The sequence below is a fragment of the Drosophila suzukii genome (genome assembly GCF_043229965.1).
Source record: "Drosophila suzukii chromosome 2 unlocalized genomic scaffold, CBGP_Dsuzu_IsoJpt1.0 scf_2c, whole genome shotgun sequence".
Lineage (NCBI taxonomy): Eukaryota > Metazoa > Arthropoda > Insecta > Diptera > Drosophilidae > Drosophila > Drosophila suzukii.
This window is the reverse complement of record NW_027255896.1, coordinates 11,658,128-11,673,721: the sequence shown is the minus strand read 5'-3', so window position 1 is coordinate 11,673,721 and position 15,594 is coordinate 11,658,128. Positions and strand designations below refer to the sequence as shown.

Here is a 15,594-nt window from a genome sequence, read left to right as displayed (position 1 = left end):
GACTTTAAAAACCTTCCCCAGGATACTGGTCAATGACACAAAGAAAAGTCTAGGAGCAATTATAGATGTACAGAACGATACATTAATTCTTGGAAATGAACGCACAATTAAAATTCACCAATTAGCAACACAAGCGGTAAGTACAATTGGACCGCAAGTCAGCCATATGACCGAGTCTCAGATACCAATAGTAAATCTCCTTATACAAAGGCACAAAACCCTCTTTGCAGATCCCGACACGAATTTAGCATACACAACTAAAGTAGTAGGCGAGATCAGAACTTCGTCCTGTTCCCCAGTTTACGGAAAACACTACCCATACCCAATATCATTAAAACAGGAAGTAGAAAAACAAATAAATGAGATGCTAAAAGATGGCATTATAAGACCTTCAAGATCACCATATAATGCACCGTCTGGGTAGTCCCGAAAAAATCCAGTCAGTCAGAAGAAAAAAAGTACAGATTAGTAATCGATTATAGAAAACTCAACGAAGTCACTATCTCAGATCGGTACCCGATCCCCGAAATTGGCGAAATCATTGCGCAACTCGGAGACAACAAGTTTTTTTCGATATTAGACCTCAAGAGTGGTTTTCACCAAATACCATTGAAAGACACGGACATATAAAAAACAGACTTTCGTTTGGTTTAAAAAATTTCCCGTCCATTTCAAAGAGCTTTAGACGACCTTCTGAGAGAATACATATGGAAAATTGGCTATGTATACGTGGACGACATCTTAGTCTTTAGCAAAAATGAAGTAGACCACGGTCAAAATCTTGAAAAGGTATTTTCAACCCTACAAAACGCAAACATGCGAGTCCAAGTAGAGAAATGCCATTTTTTCAAAAACGAAGTAGATTTCTTGGGGTATACAATATCAGAAAATAAAGTTTAAAGCCCCGAAAAGATCAAAAAGATCTCCGTTCTTTTCTGGGCATGACAGGTTATTATAGTCGGTTCATAAAAGACTATGCAAAAATAGCAAGACCTTTAACCATCCTCCTAAGAGGCGAAGAAGGCCGTATATCTAAGACCAAGTCAAGCAGAATGCTATTAACCTGAGCAAAGACGCGATTACAGCATTCGAGAAACTTAAGAACACCCTTGTCTCCAGATTTTGGAAAATAATTCCAGCCGACTACCGATGCTTCAAGCTACGCAATAGGCGCGGTATTGGAACAAAGTCATAGGCCAATAACGTTCAATTCGCGCACCCTGTCAAAAACTGAGGAGAACTATGCAACCAACGAAAGAGAGATGCTTGCTATAGTATGGGCTCTCCAAAGCCTAAGACATTACCTTTACGGGTATTCGAAGGTGATAATATACACGGATCACCAACCTCTGAGTTTTTCAAATAGCGTAAATAGTCCTAACGCTAAGCTAAAACGTTGGAGAGATCTAATTGGCGAGTATAATCACGAGATCAGGTACAAGCCTGGCGTAGCTAATGTAGTAGCGGATGCGTTAGCCCGGAGCCTCCGCTGAAATTGATTCAATCAGTTCCTCAGGATCAGTCCATAGCGACGAAAGCTCGTCACACAATCTCATATTTTCGGTAGAAGCTCCAATTAATGTATTTAAAAACCAGATATATTTACTGACAGATGACACAGATTTATTAAAAATGATCGATTGCACAACCAATGCCCCCAATAAAGTTCACAAGAGCTAATATTTGATAATATTTTCCCCCTCGTGGATTGTGACCTTGACGTGGTGTGGGGGCTGAGTACGTTTAATTGTTTTAATACCACTGAAGCTAGCAACAATCCTTAAAATGTAACATAGTGTTACTAACATTGATTATTTTTTATAACTGCAAGGGTATTCAAACTTCGGCTTGCCGAAGTTAACTTCCTTTCTTGTTTTATATGCGTTTCATATAATTTAAGCGCTTCTCTATTAAATTTTCGGATAATAGTGTGAGAGAAAACAAGGAAGAACGCTATAGTCGAGTACCTCGACTATCAGATACGCGTTACTCAGCTAAAGGGACCAAAGGGAAATGGAGATATGCAAATCGAGATTTAAATACGCCACCTATCGGCGGTAGACAGATTCTAGCGTTATGGGCGTTAGAGTGGGCGTGGCAAAATTTTTTTTGGATCAATCGATAGGTATTGACGAGACCAATACATTTCAGTTAAAATTTTTTATCTAGCATGAAAACTGTGGCCGTCACAGGTTTGGGCGGTTTGTGGGCGTTAGAGTGGGCGTGGCAATTTTTTTTTTGGGTCACTCGATAGGTATTGATGAGAAGAATACACTTATGCTAAAATTTTTATTCTAGCATCAAAACTGTAGGAGCCACAGTTTTTGGCGGTTTGTGGGCGTTAGAGTGGGCGTGGCAGTCTACTGAAACAAACTTGCGCTGCGTAAGAAGCTCAGGAATCCGCTTGGTTAATAGTTTCCAGGCGGTATTATAATTTTCGGCAGAACCTGACAGCAAGTGAGCAGCTATACTCCTTGCCTCGCCTTTAAGAGCGGTTTTCAAATAGAGATATTAAGGATGTGCTCAGATCATCTCTGTTACGAATTATTTTATTAAATAATTCAGAATATACGACCCACTTTTTTACTTCTCCAGTAAAGGTGGAACTTGAATTTTTGTCATCAACTCTATCCCTTACCAATACCCCATTATTATTTCCTATGTTCACATCGGAAGACTTCATCCTTTCGTCTAGGATGTGTAAAATGTTTTTAATGTCAAATTCTAGTTCTTCGACGATTCTAGTTCTATGTCAAACACATCTGCCAGAAATAACTTTAAGGCTCGCAAATGTACTTTTTAGGCTTTCAAAAACCTTACAAATCTCTTCAAACAACTTTTTGTTAAAGTTATCATGATACATGATCTGCAACAAATCTAGCTTAGGGACTATCTAATTTAATAATTATTTCACTTAACATTTTTTCTTTGGTACCAATTTTTTTTAAATTGTAAAAAACAGTTTTCTCACTTTTTTATTTTTTAACTCGAGTTGTGATAAACCGAATTCGGTCATCAAAGACTCATTTTACAGGTAATAGAATGCCCTTTAACTTTCTTATACACATCATTCCATTCATTAGTTTAAAAGCTACACTTCGTGAAAGTTGAAAAATTTGGAAAAAATGAAAAAACGCTGGCATAAATTGCTTCTTTAAAAATGCACGCCTAAAAACCGAAATTAGTTTTATGCTGTTTTCTTGAAGGATGAACCTTAACCGAGAATATGAGCCATTGATCACGACAATCCGTTGGTAAATCGATTTTTTACAGATTTTTAAACGTATATACCCAAGTCCAGTATTCGGGAGCAGCGGCCGTTAAGAATTATTTTAAATTTTCAGTGTTGGGGAACGTAAGAATTTGGTGCAAGTTGTAATGCATAACGTCAGTTTCCTTGCTATTAGTGCTGCTGCAGATGTAATTGCTGCGAGATTTGGTTTTTGCAGCTTTAATGTCGTCTGTGAAATTTGGTTTGTTGCTGCTTCTATGTCGCTGTTGTTAGTTTGATGTTACTGCTTCAATCCTGTCTGCGAGATTTGGTTGTTACTGCTTCGATGTCGTTTATTTCGTTGTTACTGCTTCGATGTCGTTTATTTGGTTGTTACTGCTTCGATGTGGCTGTTTAATATTATTTATTTTTATACCCTTGCAGAGGGTATTATGATTTCAGTCAGAAGTTTGCAACGCAGTGAAGGAGACTTTCCTGACCCCATAAAGTATATATATTCTTGATCAGCATCACTAGACGAGTCGATCTAGCCATGTACGTCCGTTTCTACGCAAATTAGTCTCTCAGTTTCAAAGCTACCGGGCTGAAACTTTCCAAAAAGTTTTTTTTCTTTTGCAGGTAGTATAAGTCGGAACCAACCCGATCGGACAACTATATCTTATAGCTCCCATTGGAGAAAAAAAATTTGAAAAATTATGTCTTTGGTGTTTTTTAACATATAACCTCCTACGCTTGGAAATAACATTTTTAATTAGTTCTGAATTTCGAATTTAATTTTTTCAAAATCGGACGAATCGAGGGCAGTTCGATAAGTACTTAGCCTCATCGCCTGATGGCGTCACTATCGCAAGAGAAATTTACTATCGTTTAGTACATTCTCGTAGACGGCTACTGTCGAAATTTCAGCCGAATCGGACTTTTAGTTTTGTTTTGACTGCGTGTGGAATCGGACGTGTCCGAGGATTTTAGAAAAGTGGAGAAAGAGCAATGTCGGTCTATGATTCGGTTCTTGTTTTTGGAAGGGAAAGCGCGCAGCGAAATCAAAGAGCGCTTGGATGCTGTGTACGGTGACGCTTCTTCGATGGCGACCGTCAGAAAATACGGCCCCATTTGGCGAAGAAAAAGTGCTCTTCCATCATGACAACGCACCGGCTCACACTTCCGCCCTCGCCAAGGCCAAATTGTTCGAATTGGGCTACGAACTGCTACCCCATCCACCATATTCTCCAGATTTGGCCCCGTGTGACTTTTTTTTTTCAAACTTGAAAAAGTCACTCGCTGGACATAAATTTGCGCCGAACGAGGAGGTCGTCGAAGCCACAGAGGCCTATTTTGCAGACCTCGAGAAAACGTATTTTTCAGACGGGTTAAAGAAGTTGGAGCATCGATGGGTCAAGTGTATCCAGCTAAAAAGAGATTACGTTGAGAAATAAATCGCCACTTTTCCAAAATATTCGTTTTTCTTTTGGAGGCTAAGTACTTATCGGAACATCCCCGTAGCTGCCATAGGAACGATCAGAAAAATGGTGAAAAAATAATATGAAACAAATTATAGCTCCGGTGCTTTTGACATATTATCCTATACTATTGGGAATATCATTTTTTGTGTTTTAGGAATTTTGAATTAAATTGAATAATTATAACTGCAACGGTATACAAACTTCGTCTTGCCGAATTTAACTTCCTTTCTTGTTTTTTTTTTTTATTTTAACCTCTAAACTTTAACCTCTAAATTTAAACTAATGGGGGAAAACAGGATTTTTTTGTTTATTTTTGCAACTTTTAACTGATCGTCCACATTTTTGGAGTTATAATTTCAAACTGATTTTATTTTGTATAACTACTTATCTATAGACCGACGCGTTGCGGGGGTAATTTTGTGACCCGAGCGTGGGATCATTGTAAGCACCGTTTCAGCTCCCCGAGAGCACTTATCTCTAAATATATGCAACAACCCCTCACAGGAGGTCAAGTACTTATCAAGTGCTGAAAGAGCACAGATATTTTGGTTTACAGATTGGTATTTTTAGATTTAGGTATACAATTGTGTGTGAACATTCTGCAAAGGGCCAAAAAGAATTATGGCTTGCTTGCGTTAATTCGTCTTATCATATATACAATTAAAATTAACATGATTATTAATCCTGCGATTAAGGCCGCGTGGCCTGAAATATGATGAAAACTAAGACCTTTTATTTCATAATAATTTTCTTTTATTTCTTTTAATTCATTCCTTAATTTATTTATTTCTTTATAATAGTTAATGACAGGCAACTTTAATGGATTTTATATTTGGAGTCTTACTTATGATACTTACATAAGAAACTGCTATTGGCTTATAATTTTCTGATTTAGTACTGTGATGGGCTTTTCATATTTTGTTATCTGTTCTTAAAGTGCAAACATACAAAAAAAAAAGATCTTATTAAATTGTGGAAAATTATACAACGTAATAGGCCTAGCCTTTGTAATTTTTGGAACCATGAATAGCCAACTATCTTTCCTTTGTAACTCAACTTCCGGAGTAATTGTTTTAAAACACAATTAGAATGACTATTTGGTTTCAAGGGAGTGATCACTTACACTACTCCAAGGCCACCTTCACTTATAACATTATTAGTTTTCCATTTTTGACACCTATTTAAGGAAGCCTCTGTCATTAAATTATAGAAATCAATTTCAAAATTGTAATCTAAATATTTTGAATTTAAATCTGCAATTATTACATCATTCTTCGCTTTCACTGGCATTGAAATTCCCCTAAAGAAATGGGAAGGGTGTCCACCAAATAAGACGATTTTTACATTAAAAATTAGTTTATTGTCTACAAAAATTCCCTTAGCCGTTAGTAAAGTATAAATTTCCTTTATTTCCGCCCCTGTTCATTTACCTGGTAGTACTAAAGTTTCTTGTAATGCATCCTTCATCCGAGCTAATTCTGTTTTCACTTGCCTAGGCTTCAATATATTTGGATTTAATCTACCATGGTTAATATCTATAAGTAGGTTAATTATTCCTGCCTTGAATTTTTTTGCCTTACACATACATAACTGTTTGATTACCATAAAAAAATTTATTGACTGTATAAACGTAGTAACTTTCTTTCAAAACTTGTGTTATATTTTCTATTCTCGTATTCATGCTTCTAAAATTTGAGTTTACTTCATCCGTTGTTCCTTTAAGGATATTCAGAGTCGTCTCTACCACAGAAGTTTGCCTTTTTACTAAGTCTGAAGTATTTTCCTGATTCTCTAACAGTTTTTTCATGTTTCACTCTAAGTTTTACCTATCTTCAGCGTCCATTATACCAATTTTTCGTTTCACCACTTTTGTTGCCCTTGTGCAAGTAACAAAAAGAATAACATTATTGCCATTACTCCAAGTTTATGGACTCTAGGTCTAATTCGAGTCCCCCTTGTCTGTCTCAAAAGACTAGGTGATTTACTTTCTTCGGCCTCAATTTCAGTTAAAGGGCAAATTTTCGTAGTTCGTAAAATTTAACCATCTTGAAGTTTTATTTTCACTACTCTGACTCGGTTGTCTTTTCCTTTACGTACCTCTTCTACCTTTCCCAAGGGCCATCTAGCGGGGTGACAATTTTCACCTTTTAATAATACAATAATACCTTTGTTAATATTTTGAAAACCTATCTTCCATTTGTTTCTTTGTTGAAGAGTGTTTAAATAGTCTTTCTTCCATTTATTCCAAAATTCCAAAAGGTCTAGAATTTAATACAGCTTCATTTTGGCATAAGAGAGTTTTCATCTTTTCATAAGTTAGGTTATTATCCCCTAATATTATTTTATGGTGATATTTTATAGATTACATCCAGCCTCCCATATACCTCCAAAATGAGGTCCTGCCGGGTGTATAAAATGCCAATGAACTTGTTCGTTTTCTAATATGGGAATAGTTTTAGTGTTTCCGTTAAGTATTTTCTGTACAAAACTTGTTCCATTACAAGAAAACATTTTCTCACATTTTCCTCTTCTGGAAAAGAACATCCTTAGCGCAGCTAAAAAGGCATCTAAAGTCAAATCGCTAACAACTTCTAAATGGATAGCCTTCGTTGCCATGCAAACAAATACAGCAATATAACCTTTATATGAATTTTGACCGCGATCCTTTGAGCATCTTATCTGATAAGGGCCATCATAGTCTACCCCAGTATTTAAAAACAGGGCCATAGTTTCTCTATGCTTACTGCCCCAGGTATTGCTTTAAGCTGTTCCTTAAATATAACATTTTCTTTGAATATAATTTCGCATCAAATTAATTCTCTATGTGAATTTTTGATTATTAATGACCATTGGGGTCCGTTTTAATAAGACAATCCAGCAGACGTACAGTGTGCCACTTAATTCATGATACAGCAGACGATTTATACTTTAGTTAACGATAACTCCTTTATTAAAAAATAAACAAAAAAAGTAAGGATGCCATGTTGCATATTTCAGATATCTTAACAATATTACAAATTAAATGAACAATTTTTTCCTTTGGTTTACTTAGAAATTAGAAAAAACTTAAAAACGTAACACATTTTGTTCCACAAAAGTGATGATACACTTTCTATTAAGTTAACTTAAAAGTTAATTTCACAGCTTTAAATTAAATTTAATATTTTGTGGGGTATCCCTTCATTTTAATGACCTCATTAAGTCGTCTTGGCATGGATGAAACTAATGCTTCCAGATAAGATGGGTCCATTTTGTTCCACTCCTCCTGTAGCGCTGCCTTTAGATCCGTTTTCTTGCGAATCTCGCGACCCCTAATGTTTTTTTCCAGTTGATTCCATACGTGCTCTATGGGGTTTAGGTCGGGACTCTGCGGAGGTGGTTTAAGCAGGTGCGGAACATTATACAGCAGCCAGAGGCGAGTATTTAAGGCCGTGTGTTTCGGATCATTATCTTGGTAAAAGTAAAAAGATGATCCAATTCCAAGCTTATCTGCGCTTTCTTTTAAGTTCCTTTTAAGGATCTCGATATACATTTTGTGATCCATGATTCCGTCAATGAATTCCATGTTTCCGACGCCTGCAGAGCCCATACAACCCCAAACCATTACTCCTCCTCCACCATGCTTTACGGTCTTAATCGTATATTTTGGTTTATAGGCATCTCCAGGTCGCCGCCAAAACTTAAAACGGCCATCTGATCCAAATATATTATATTTCGACTCGTCAGTGAAAATATCATTTCTCCAGAACTCAACCGGATGACTTTTGTACGTTTTAGCGAATTCAAGTCTCTGAAGGCGATTTTTTTTTGACACGTGCGGCTTCTTGCGTGGTGTATATGAGCCAAAGCCGAATTCTTTTATTGTCCTACGGATCGTTTCTGGGTGGACATCCTTATCTAGAGTTGTCTTTACAACTTCACTTATTTTTACGGCACTTTGGAAAGGTTCCTTGTCCACAATGTGTTTTATGGTGCGTTTGTCCCTATCATTCAATTTTGGTGGACGGCCACTTCTTCGAGTATTTTCAATCCGACCCTCGTTTTTAAAACGCCCTATCACATGTTGGATTGTGGACCGGCTTCTAGACATAATTTTCGCTATTTCTGCATAGGATTTTCTTTCTTTTACGTGTAAATTTAAAATTATTTTTCTTTCCTCAACCGTAAGCTCTTTACGCGACATTTTTGTGGCTCCTACTCAAGTTTGATATTCCAAGAATTGCACCAATGCAAAGGAAGGCACACAAAAACATAGGAAAAAAGCGCCGTTACAATTGTCAAAACAGAACAGAAACGAGCACGATTATTCTTAAATGTATCATCACTTTTGTGGAACAAAATGTATAAAGTTTTTAAGTTTTTTCTAATTTCTAAGTAAACTAAGGGAAAAAGTTGTTATATTAATTTGTAATATTGTTAAGATATCTGAAATAAACAACATGGCATCCTTACATTTTTTGTTTATATATTAATTAAGGAGTTATCGTTAACTAAAGTAGAAATCGTCTGCTGTATCATGAATTAAGTGGCACACTGTAGCATGCTAGATTGTCTTCTGATCGAACATGTCTCCACTCGATCTTCTTAATTATATAACACATGGGCTGAAAAGTCCCGGGCCTAACACATAGATGGCGCTAGTTTTGTTGCGGTTATGGCGAAGTATGTTTGCCATTAAAGTTTTATTCAGATTAAGAACTACAAAGTTTATTAATATTATGAAGACACGTGTGTCGCTCGCTGATTCTTGCCGATAAATCTCCGAATGTTGCCACACCATTCTTTCTAGTCATCTTCTGTTGGCGCTGCTGCCATATTAGGTTGCCACACGGTCACCATTTTTACAGTTAATACTAACCTTGAAAAGATAACTGTTAAAATTTCATGATATTCTATTCATTAGTTTGTGAGTTATTGTGCTAAGAGTGACGCTACTTTTGGTTTTTTCAAAACAATGGATCAAAAACAATTTCGTGTTTCAATTTTACACTGCTTCTTGATGGAAAAAAATACGCTTCAAGCGAAAAGTGTTATGGGGACTTCGCTCCATCAGAAACAACAATAAAACGTTGGTCTGCTGATTTCAAACGTGGTCGTAGAGACACCGATGATGCAGAACGCAGTGGACGTCCAAATGAGGCGGTAACACCAGAAAACATCAAGAAAATCTACAAAATCGTGTTGAATGATCGAAACGTGAAGTTGCGTGAGTTAGCTGACATCGTTAAGATATCAAAAGAACGTGTTGGCTTTATATTGCATGAGCATTTGACTATGAGAAAGCTCTGTTCAAAATGGGTGCCGCGTTTGCTCACTGTTGACCAAAAACAAAAACGTGTTGATGATTCCGAGCAGTGTTTGGCCATGTTTAAACGTATCAAATTGGAGATTTTACGTAGATATGTGACAATGGATGAAACATGGAATCAAAATGATCGTCATCTGAGTGGACAGCTACTGGTGAACCTCGTCCAAAGCGCCCTAAAGCAGTATTTTGGGATGTGCGTGGTGTAATATTCATCGACTATCTTGAGAAAGGACATACCATCAACAGTGAATATTATATAGCGTTATTGGAGCGTTTGAAGGCCGAAATTGCAAAAAAAACGACCGCATATGGCGAAAAAAAAAATTTTTTCATCAAGACAACGCACCGTGTCACAAGTCAATCAAAACAATGACAAAACTACATGAATTGGACTTCGAATTGCTCCCACATCCACCGTATTCGCCAAATTTTGCTCCCCGCGAAGAATGAAGAGGATGTCGCTGAAACTGAGGCCTATTTTGAGGCAAAAGATAAATCGTTCTACCAAAGTGGTATTGAAATGTTAGAGCGGCGCTGGAATGATTGCGTTGCTCTTTATGGAGATTACGATGATGAATAAAGCTAATTTTGAATAAAAAAAACGTGTTTTCTTTGTTAGGCCCGGGACTTTTCAGCCCATGTGTTACAATGTCATATTCATGTGTGAACAGTTAGAAATCATGAACTAAGGATACAAAAAAAACTATTATGGGGTTAGAATACGACTTTAAAAATTTCATACAAAACAAATTGCGCCCTAATGTACATTAGTTACAACGCAATAAATATTAGGTTTAGTAAGCGGTAGTTAAAGAGTTGCGAACAGGCTTCGATAATTCATATGATGGTCATACTGAAAATATAATTACCTCTCCAGATACAAAAAATAAACATACAAATGTTTTAATAGATACATAGGGGAGAGGTCTGGAGGTAGGAACACTTTATTTTTATCCTGCCATTGGTCATTATAGTGTTAAATAGGTTTATAAAGCTTAATATTTTAGTTTTGTTTTAGCTATCAAATACAAGTACTCGTTAATCAACTAGGGGGAGTAGCAAAGCGACTTTTCCTGAGCTCGCTCACTACAATTGCTTATAAATTTTGAATTGATTTGAACAGTTTTTGGGATGATGGACATTGATAATCAAAACAAAATTCCGTTTACTTTTTCCCAAAATCTTAGCATTAAGGGCGTTAGAGTGTGCGTGGCACTCAGATTAAACAAACTTGCGCTGCGCAGAAAGTCCAAGAATCTACTTGCTTAATCCTAACATTTTTATAGTTTCTGAGATCTCAGTGTTCATACGGACAGACGGACGGGGTTTGATCGACTTGGCTAGCAATCCTGAGAAAGAGTTGGAAACGCTTTTTTGCACCTTTTACACACTTTCCAACGCATCTGGTATACAAATTTACTCTACGAGTAAGGGGTATAAAAATACAATAAAAAAGAGAAAAAATAAGTGCCTGTGTGATTGCTCATACATCTTCAAAAAGTACCGAAGGCACTTTTAAGACCACATGGCAATATAACCTTTTATTCTGAAAGTAAAAAGTATAGTAACTTATTTTGGCGATGTTATTTCGCTTGAAAATTTCACTCAAAGTACGATTGCAGCCGTTCTAAGCGGAATTTGAAATAAATGTATACGTCTGCTGTGGGTAGAACCGCGGAGCATCTAAAAGCAAAGAAAAATAGGTGTTTTCTTTGTTAAAAGCATCGCCACATTTCGTGATCTCAGAATTAATCCTGTTTGTGCATCTACCACTAACACTGCCACGGCTGTTAATAGCTGAAAACATAATAACTATAATTTGGACGGGTCCAACAGAACAAGTCCTTAAGATCCCGAATAGGGTTATACTGAGTTCTTAAAGGTAAATATACAAAAAAAACAAGAAAGGGAGTTAACTTCGGCAAGCCGAAGCTTGTATACTCTTACAGTTATAATTATTAAATTTAAAAATACAAAAAATGATATTCCCAATAGTATAAGATAATATGTCAAAAAACACCGAATCTAAGATTTGAATCACATTATTTTCCCACCAATTTTTCGATCGTCCGATTTTGATAAAATTAAATACAAAATTCAGAACTAACTAAGAAGTGGTTTTTCCAAGCGTAGGAGGTAACATGGTAAACAATGAAAAACGCTATAGTCGAGTACCTCGACTATCAGGTATCCGTTACTCATCTTAAGGAACCAAAGGGAAATGGAGATATTCAAGCAGCAAAGCGAGGTTGAAATGCGCCACCTACCGGCAGTCGACGTTTTGACTCCGAGGAGATTAGACGTACTTTTGACATCGCAGAGAAAGTAATCGCAAGATCCAAGTTCTTTTTCAAAAAACAAAATCAAAATAAAATCCAAAAAAAAACCAAAAACAGACCACGGAGGGCCTCAGCCCGAAGCAGCTGCAATGCTTCGACCGCCGGACTTAAACTACCGCACACAGTGCAACGAGATATCTTTTTATGAACGGAAATTTATTGTTATAACTAGACCCGATGAAAATAGTTTAGAAAAAGGGTCACCGTTTGTAATCAAGAAAGTGATAGATTTCACATGTAAAAGCGAAGTAATATCTTGCCAAAAAACTCGAGCTGGAACACTCCTAGTTAAAACGAAGGGGTTATACCAAGCACAGAGATTATTAAATCTTAAAGTATTTCACGATTTTCCGGTAACAGTATCCGAACACAGCAGTCTTAACTCCAAAAGTTGAAAAAATCCTGAAGTTTATGGATAACAAACCCACTGAAACCGGCCTTATTAAATTCACCTTCGCCACAACAAGCCTACCACCTACCTTAAAAATTGGCTACGAGAGTGTTAAGGTGCGACCCTACATCCCCTTGCCCCTTAGGTGCCACAACTGTCACAGACTGGGATACATAACAAAAGCATGCAAAAGCCCAAAATTATGCTCCAATTGCTCGTCTGTTGATCATACTACCGAAAAAGAGGAATGCTCCAACAACAAATTCTGCATCAACTGTAGAAATGACGTAAGCGACGAACACAACCACAGCCCAATAGACAAATCATGTCCACCCTTTATCAAACAAAAGGAAATTACAGCAATTAAAGTCACCGAGAAAGTTGATTTCAAGGAAGCCATAAAAATATACCATTCCAGGCATATCCACAAACCCACATCATACGAAAAGATTGCTGCTAATCAAAAAACAACCAGTACTAAAGACCAAAACAATGAAAACTCCGCAAACCATAAAACCCGACACCAACAACGACCTATACGAAACTACGATGACATCTTAAGCGACGAATTGGAACCCTCTACATCCAGGACAGCGACACACCGCCGGCCCGTAACCGAATGTGAAAGTGGGACGAAGACATGGAGGTCGACCGAATTGATGCCTACATCCAAAAGATCACCAAAAAAGACGTCCCAGAATCAGACCGTAAGCTGAGAAGCCAGAATAAAGACAAATCATTAGTATCTAAACCCCTTAAGGCCAAAGAAAAAACCGAAAAACTCACTATTAACACTAAGAATCTAAAACACCAGTAGTTCTTTAGTTAAAAGGTTTACTCTACACCCTAGATATGACCCTGCTTATAATTCAATGGAACTGCAACGGCTACATGAACAACTATATACATTTACAACTTATTCTAAAATCCTATATGCCTAAAGTAATTTTCCTTCAAGAAACCCACTTCCACTCCATTCATAACATCCCTATACCCCCAAACTTTTCAATTATAGAAAAAAACACAGCCAACAACTCACATGGCGGGCTAGCAATGCTAAACCACAACTCTATTCAATACGACCGTCTTACAATGAACCACGATTTCGATGCAGTAGGCATAGTCCTACATTCCAAAATGAAAATACGTCTAATAACAACCTACAGTGGCGAAAAAAATAATAGCACCACTTCAATACATTTTCTTCTGGGTAAATTAAAATTGTTTTCAGTGTTTGTTTTTTCCAACACAAAAATTTTTTTGTACTCTTTAGTATTCCTTCTAACCAAAAAGTGTGTTACCATACTTAGAAGTCCTGCCTATATATTTATTTTTAAGTATTTTATTAAAAAAGCCCAAAAAATGGCGAAAAAAAAAATAGCACCACTAACACATTTATTAGCAAATACCATACAAATTTGGCGAATAGTCTAATACAAAGTACGTGTCAATTAGATTTGTCTATTATTTCAATATTTTGAACATAAAAAGTTTGACAATACCATTGAAATGGGACGTGGAAAGCATTGCACTGAGGAAAAGCGTGATATCATCCAAAAGTTGATAAAGGATGGAAAATCGTACAGGGAAGTTGGTCGATTGGTCGGGTGTTCAAATAAAATGATAAAGAACGCTCTAAACTATAAGGAAAAACCTGAAACACGAGGACGAAAGCGATCTATGACCCCCCTTCATGTCAATCGATTGATTCGTCAAAGCAAGAAGGAACCTTTCAAGTCTGCTACTGAGCTTAAAAAGGAGCTTAAAATAAATGCGACGGAGCAAACTGTGCGTACATATCTCAGACAACATAACCTAAAAGCCTGCAGCCCGAGAAAAGTACCACTTTTAAGTCCCAGAAATGTATCTAAGCGAATGAAATTTGCAAAGGATCATGCAAATTGGTCACCCGAACAGTGGAGGAATATTTTATGGTCAGATGAGAGCAAGGTGGTTATGTTTGGTGGAAAAGGATCCAGATCGTATGTCAGACGTCCAAAAAACTCAGAGTATAAGCCCCAGTACACCACAAAGACCATAAAGCATGGAGGGTGTAGTGTGATGGTATGGGCCTGCTTTTCCTATTACGGAGTAGGCCCGATATATTCGATCAAGGCCATCATGGATCAGCACGTATACGTGTATATCATGGAGACCAATATGCTACCATTCGCAGAGTATGAAATGCCGCTCGTGTGGGTCTTCCAACAAGATAATGACCCCAAACATACCAGCAAGAAGGCAAAGAAATGGTTTGGGGACAACTCTGTGAACGTTATGGAGTGGCCTCCGCAGTCTCCAGACCTTAATCCAATAGAGAATCTGTGGTCGGACGTCAAGAAGGCAGTCGCGGCATCAAAACCAACATCCATCGGATCCCTTTGGGGAGTAATTAAGGAGTCCTGGACTCAAATTCCCATAAAGCGATGCCAGGAACTTGTTGACTCCATGCCAAGACGCTGCGCAGCTGTTATTTCCAATAAAGGATACACCACAAAATATTAAATGAAGAATATAAACATAGATTTAATAGTTCAATATTGTTGTTTCATGAATTTTGGTACTTCCTATAATTTTAAAACCCATTTTTGAAAAGTGGTGCTATTTTTTTTTCGTTAAGTTTTTTGAGTTTTAATAAAGATTCTTAAATATTTAAAAACCAAAAGAAAAATTAAAATTTTTTTTTCACTTTCTGTTTCTTTGTTGAAACTCGATTCCAAAAAGGTATTGCATGTTTTGACAGAGCTAAAAATATAGGTAGGGTGACTATCCAAACATTGCTCGAGTAGGTGGTGCTATTATTTTTTTCGCAGCTGTATATCCCACCAGATAAAAGTTTTCAGCTTAATAACTTGGTTAACATG

At 37.0% G+C, this 15,594-nt stretch overlaps 1 protein-coding gene across 10 annotated transcripts in view; it reads left to right on the top strand.

Moving 5' to 3' along the window:
* Window positions 1–15,594, top strand: part of sxc (O-linked N-acetylglucosamine (GlcNAc) transferase sxc) — a 247,116-nt gene that overhangs the window by 100,384 nt on the left and 131,138 nt on the right. Inside the window, exons 5-6 of one of the 10 annotated variants that reach the window (XM_036822222.3) lie at window positions 22–136; window positions 231–263. The exons of the other annotated variants lie outside the window; for them this stretch is intronic. Of the exons in view, the coding sequence (XP_036678117.1) occupies window positions 22–136; window positions 231–248 (133 nt within the window). The 3' untranslated portion in view covers window positions 249–263. Of the gene's footprint in view, window positions 1–21; window positions 137–230; window positions 264–15,594 lie in introns of those variants that run through there. 10 annotated transcript variants of the gene reach the window in all.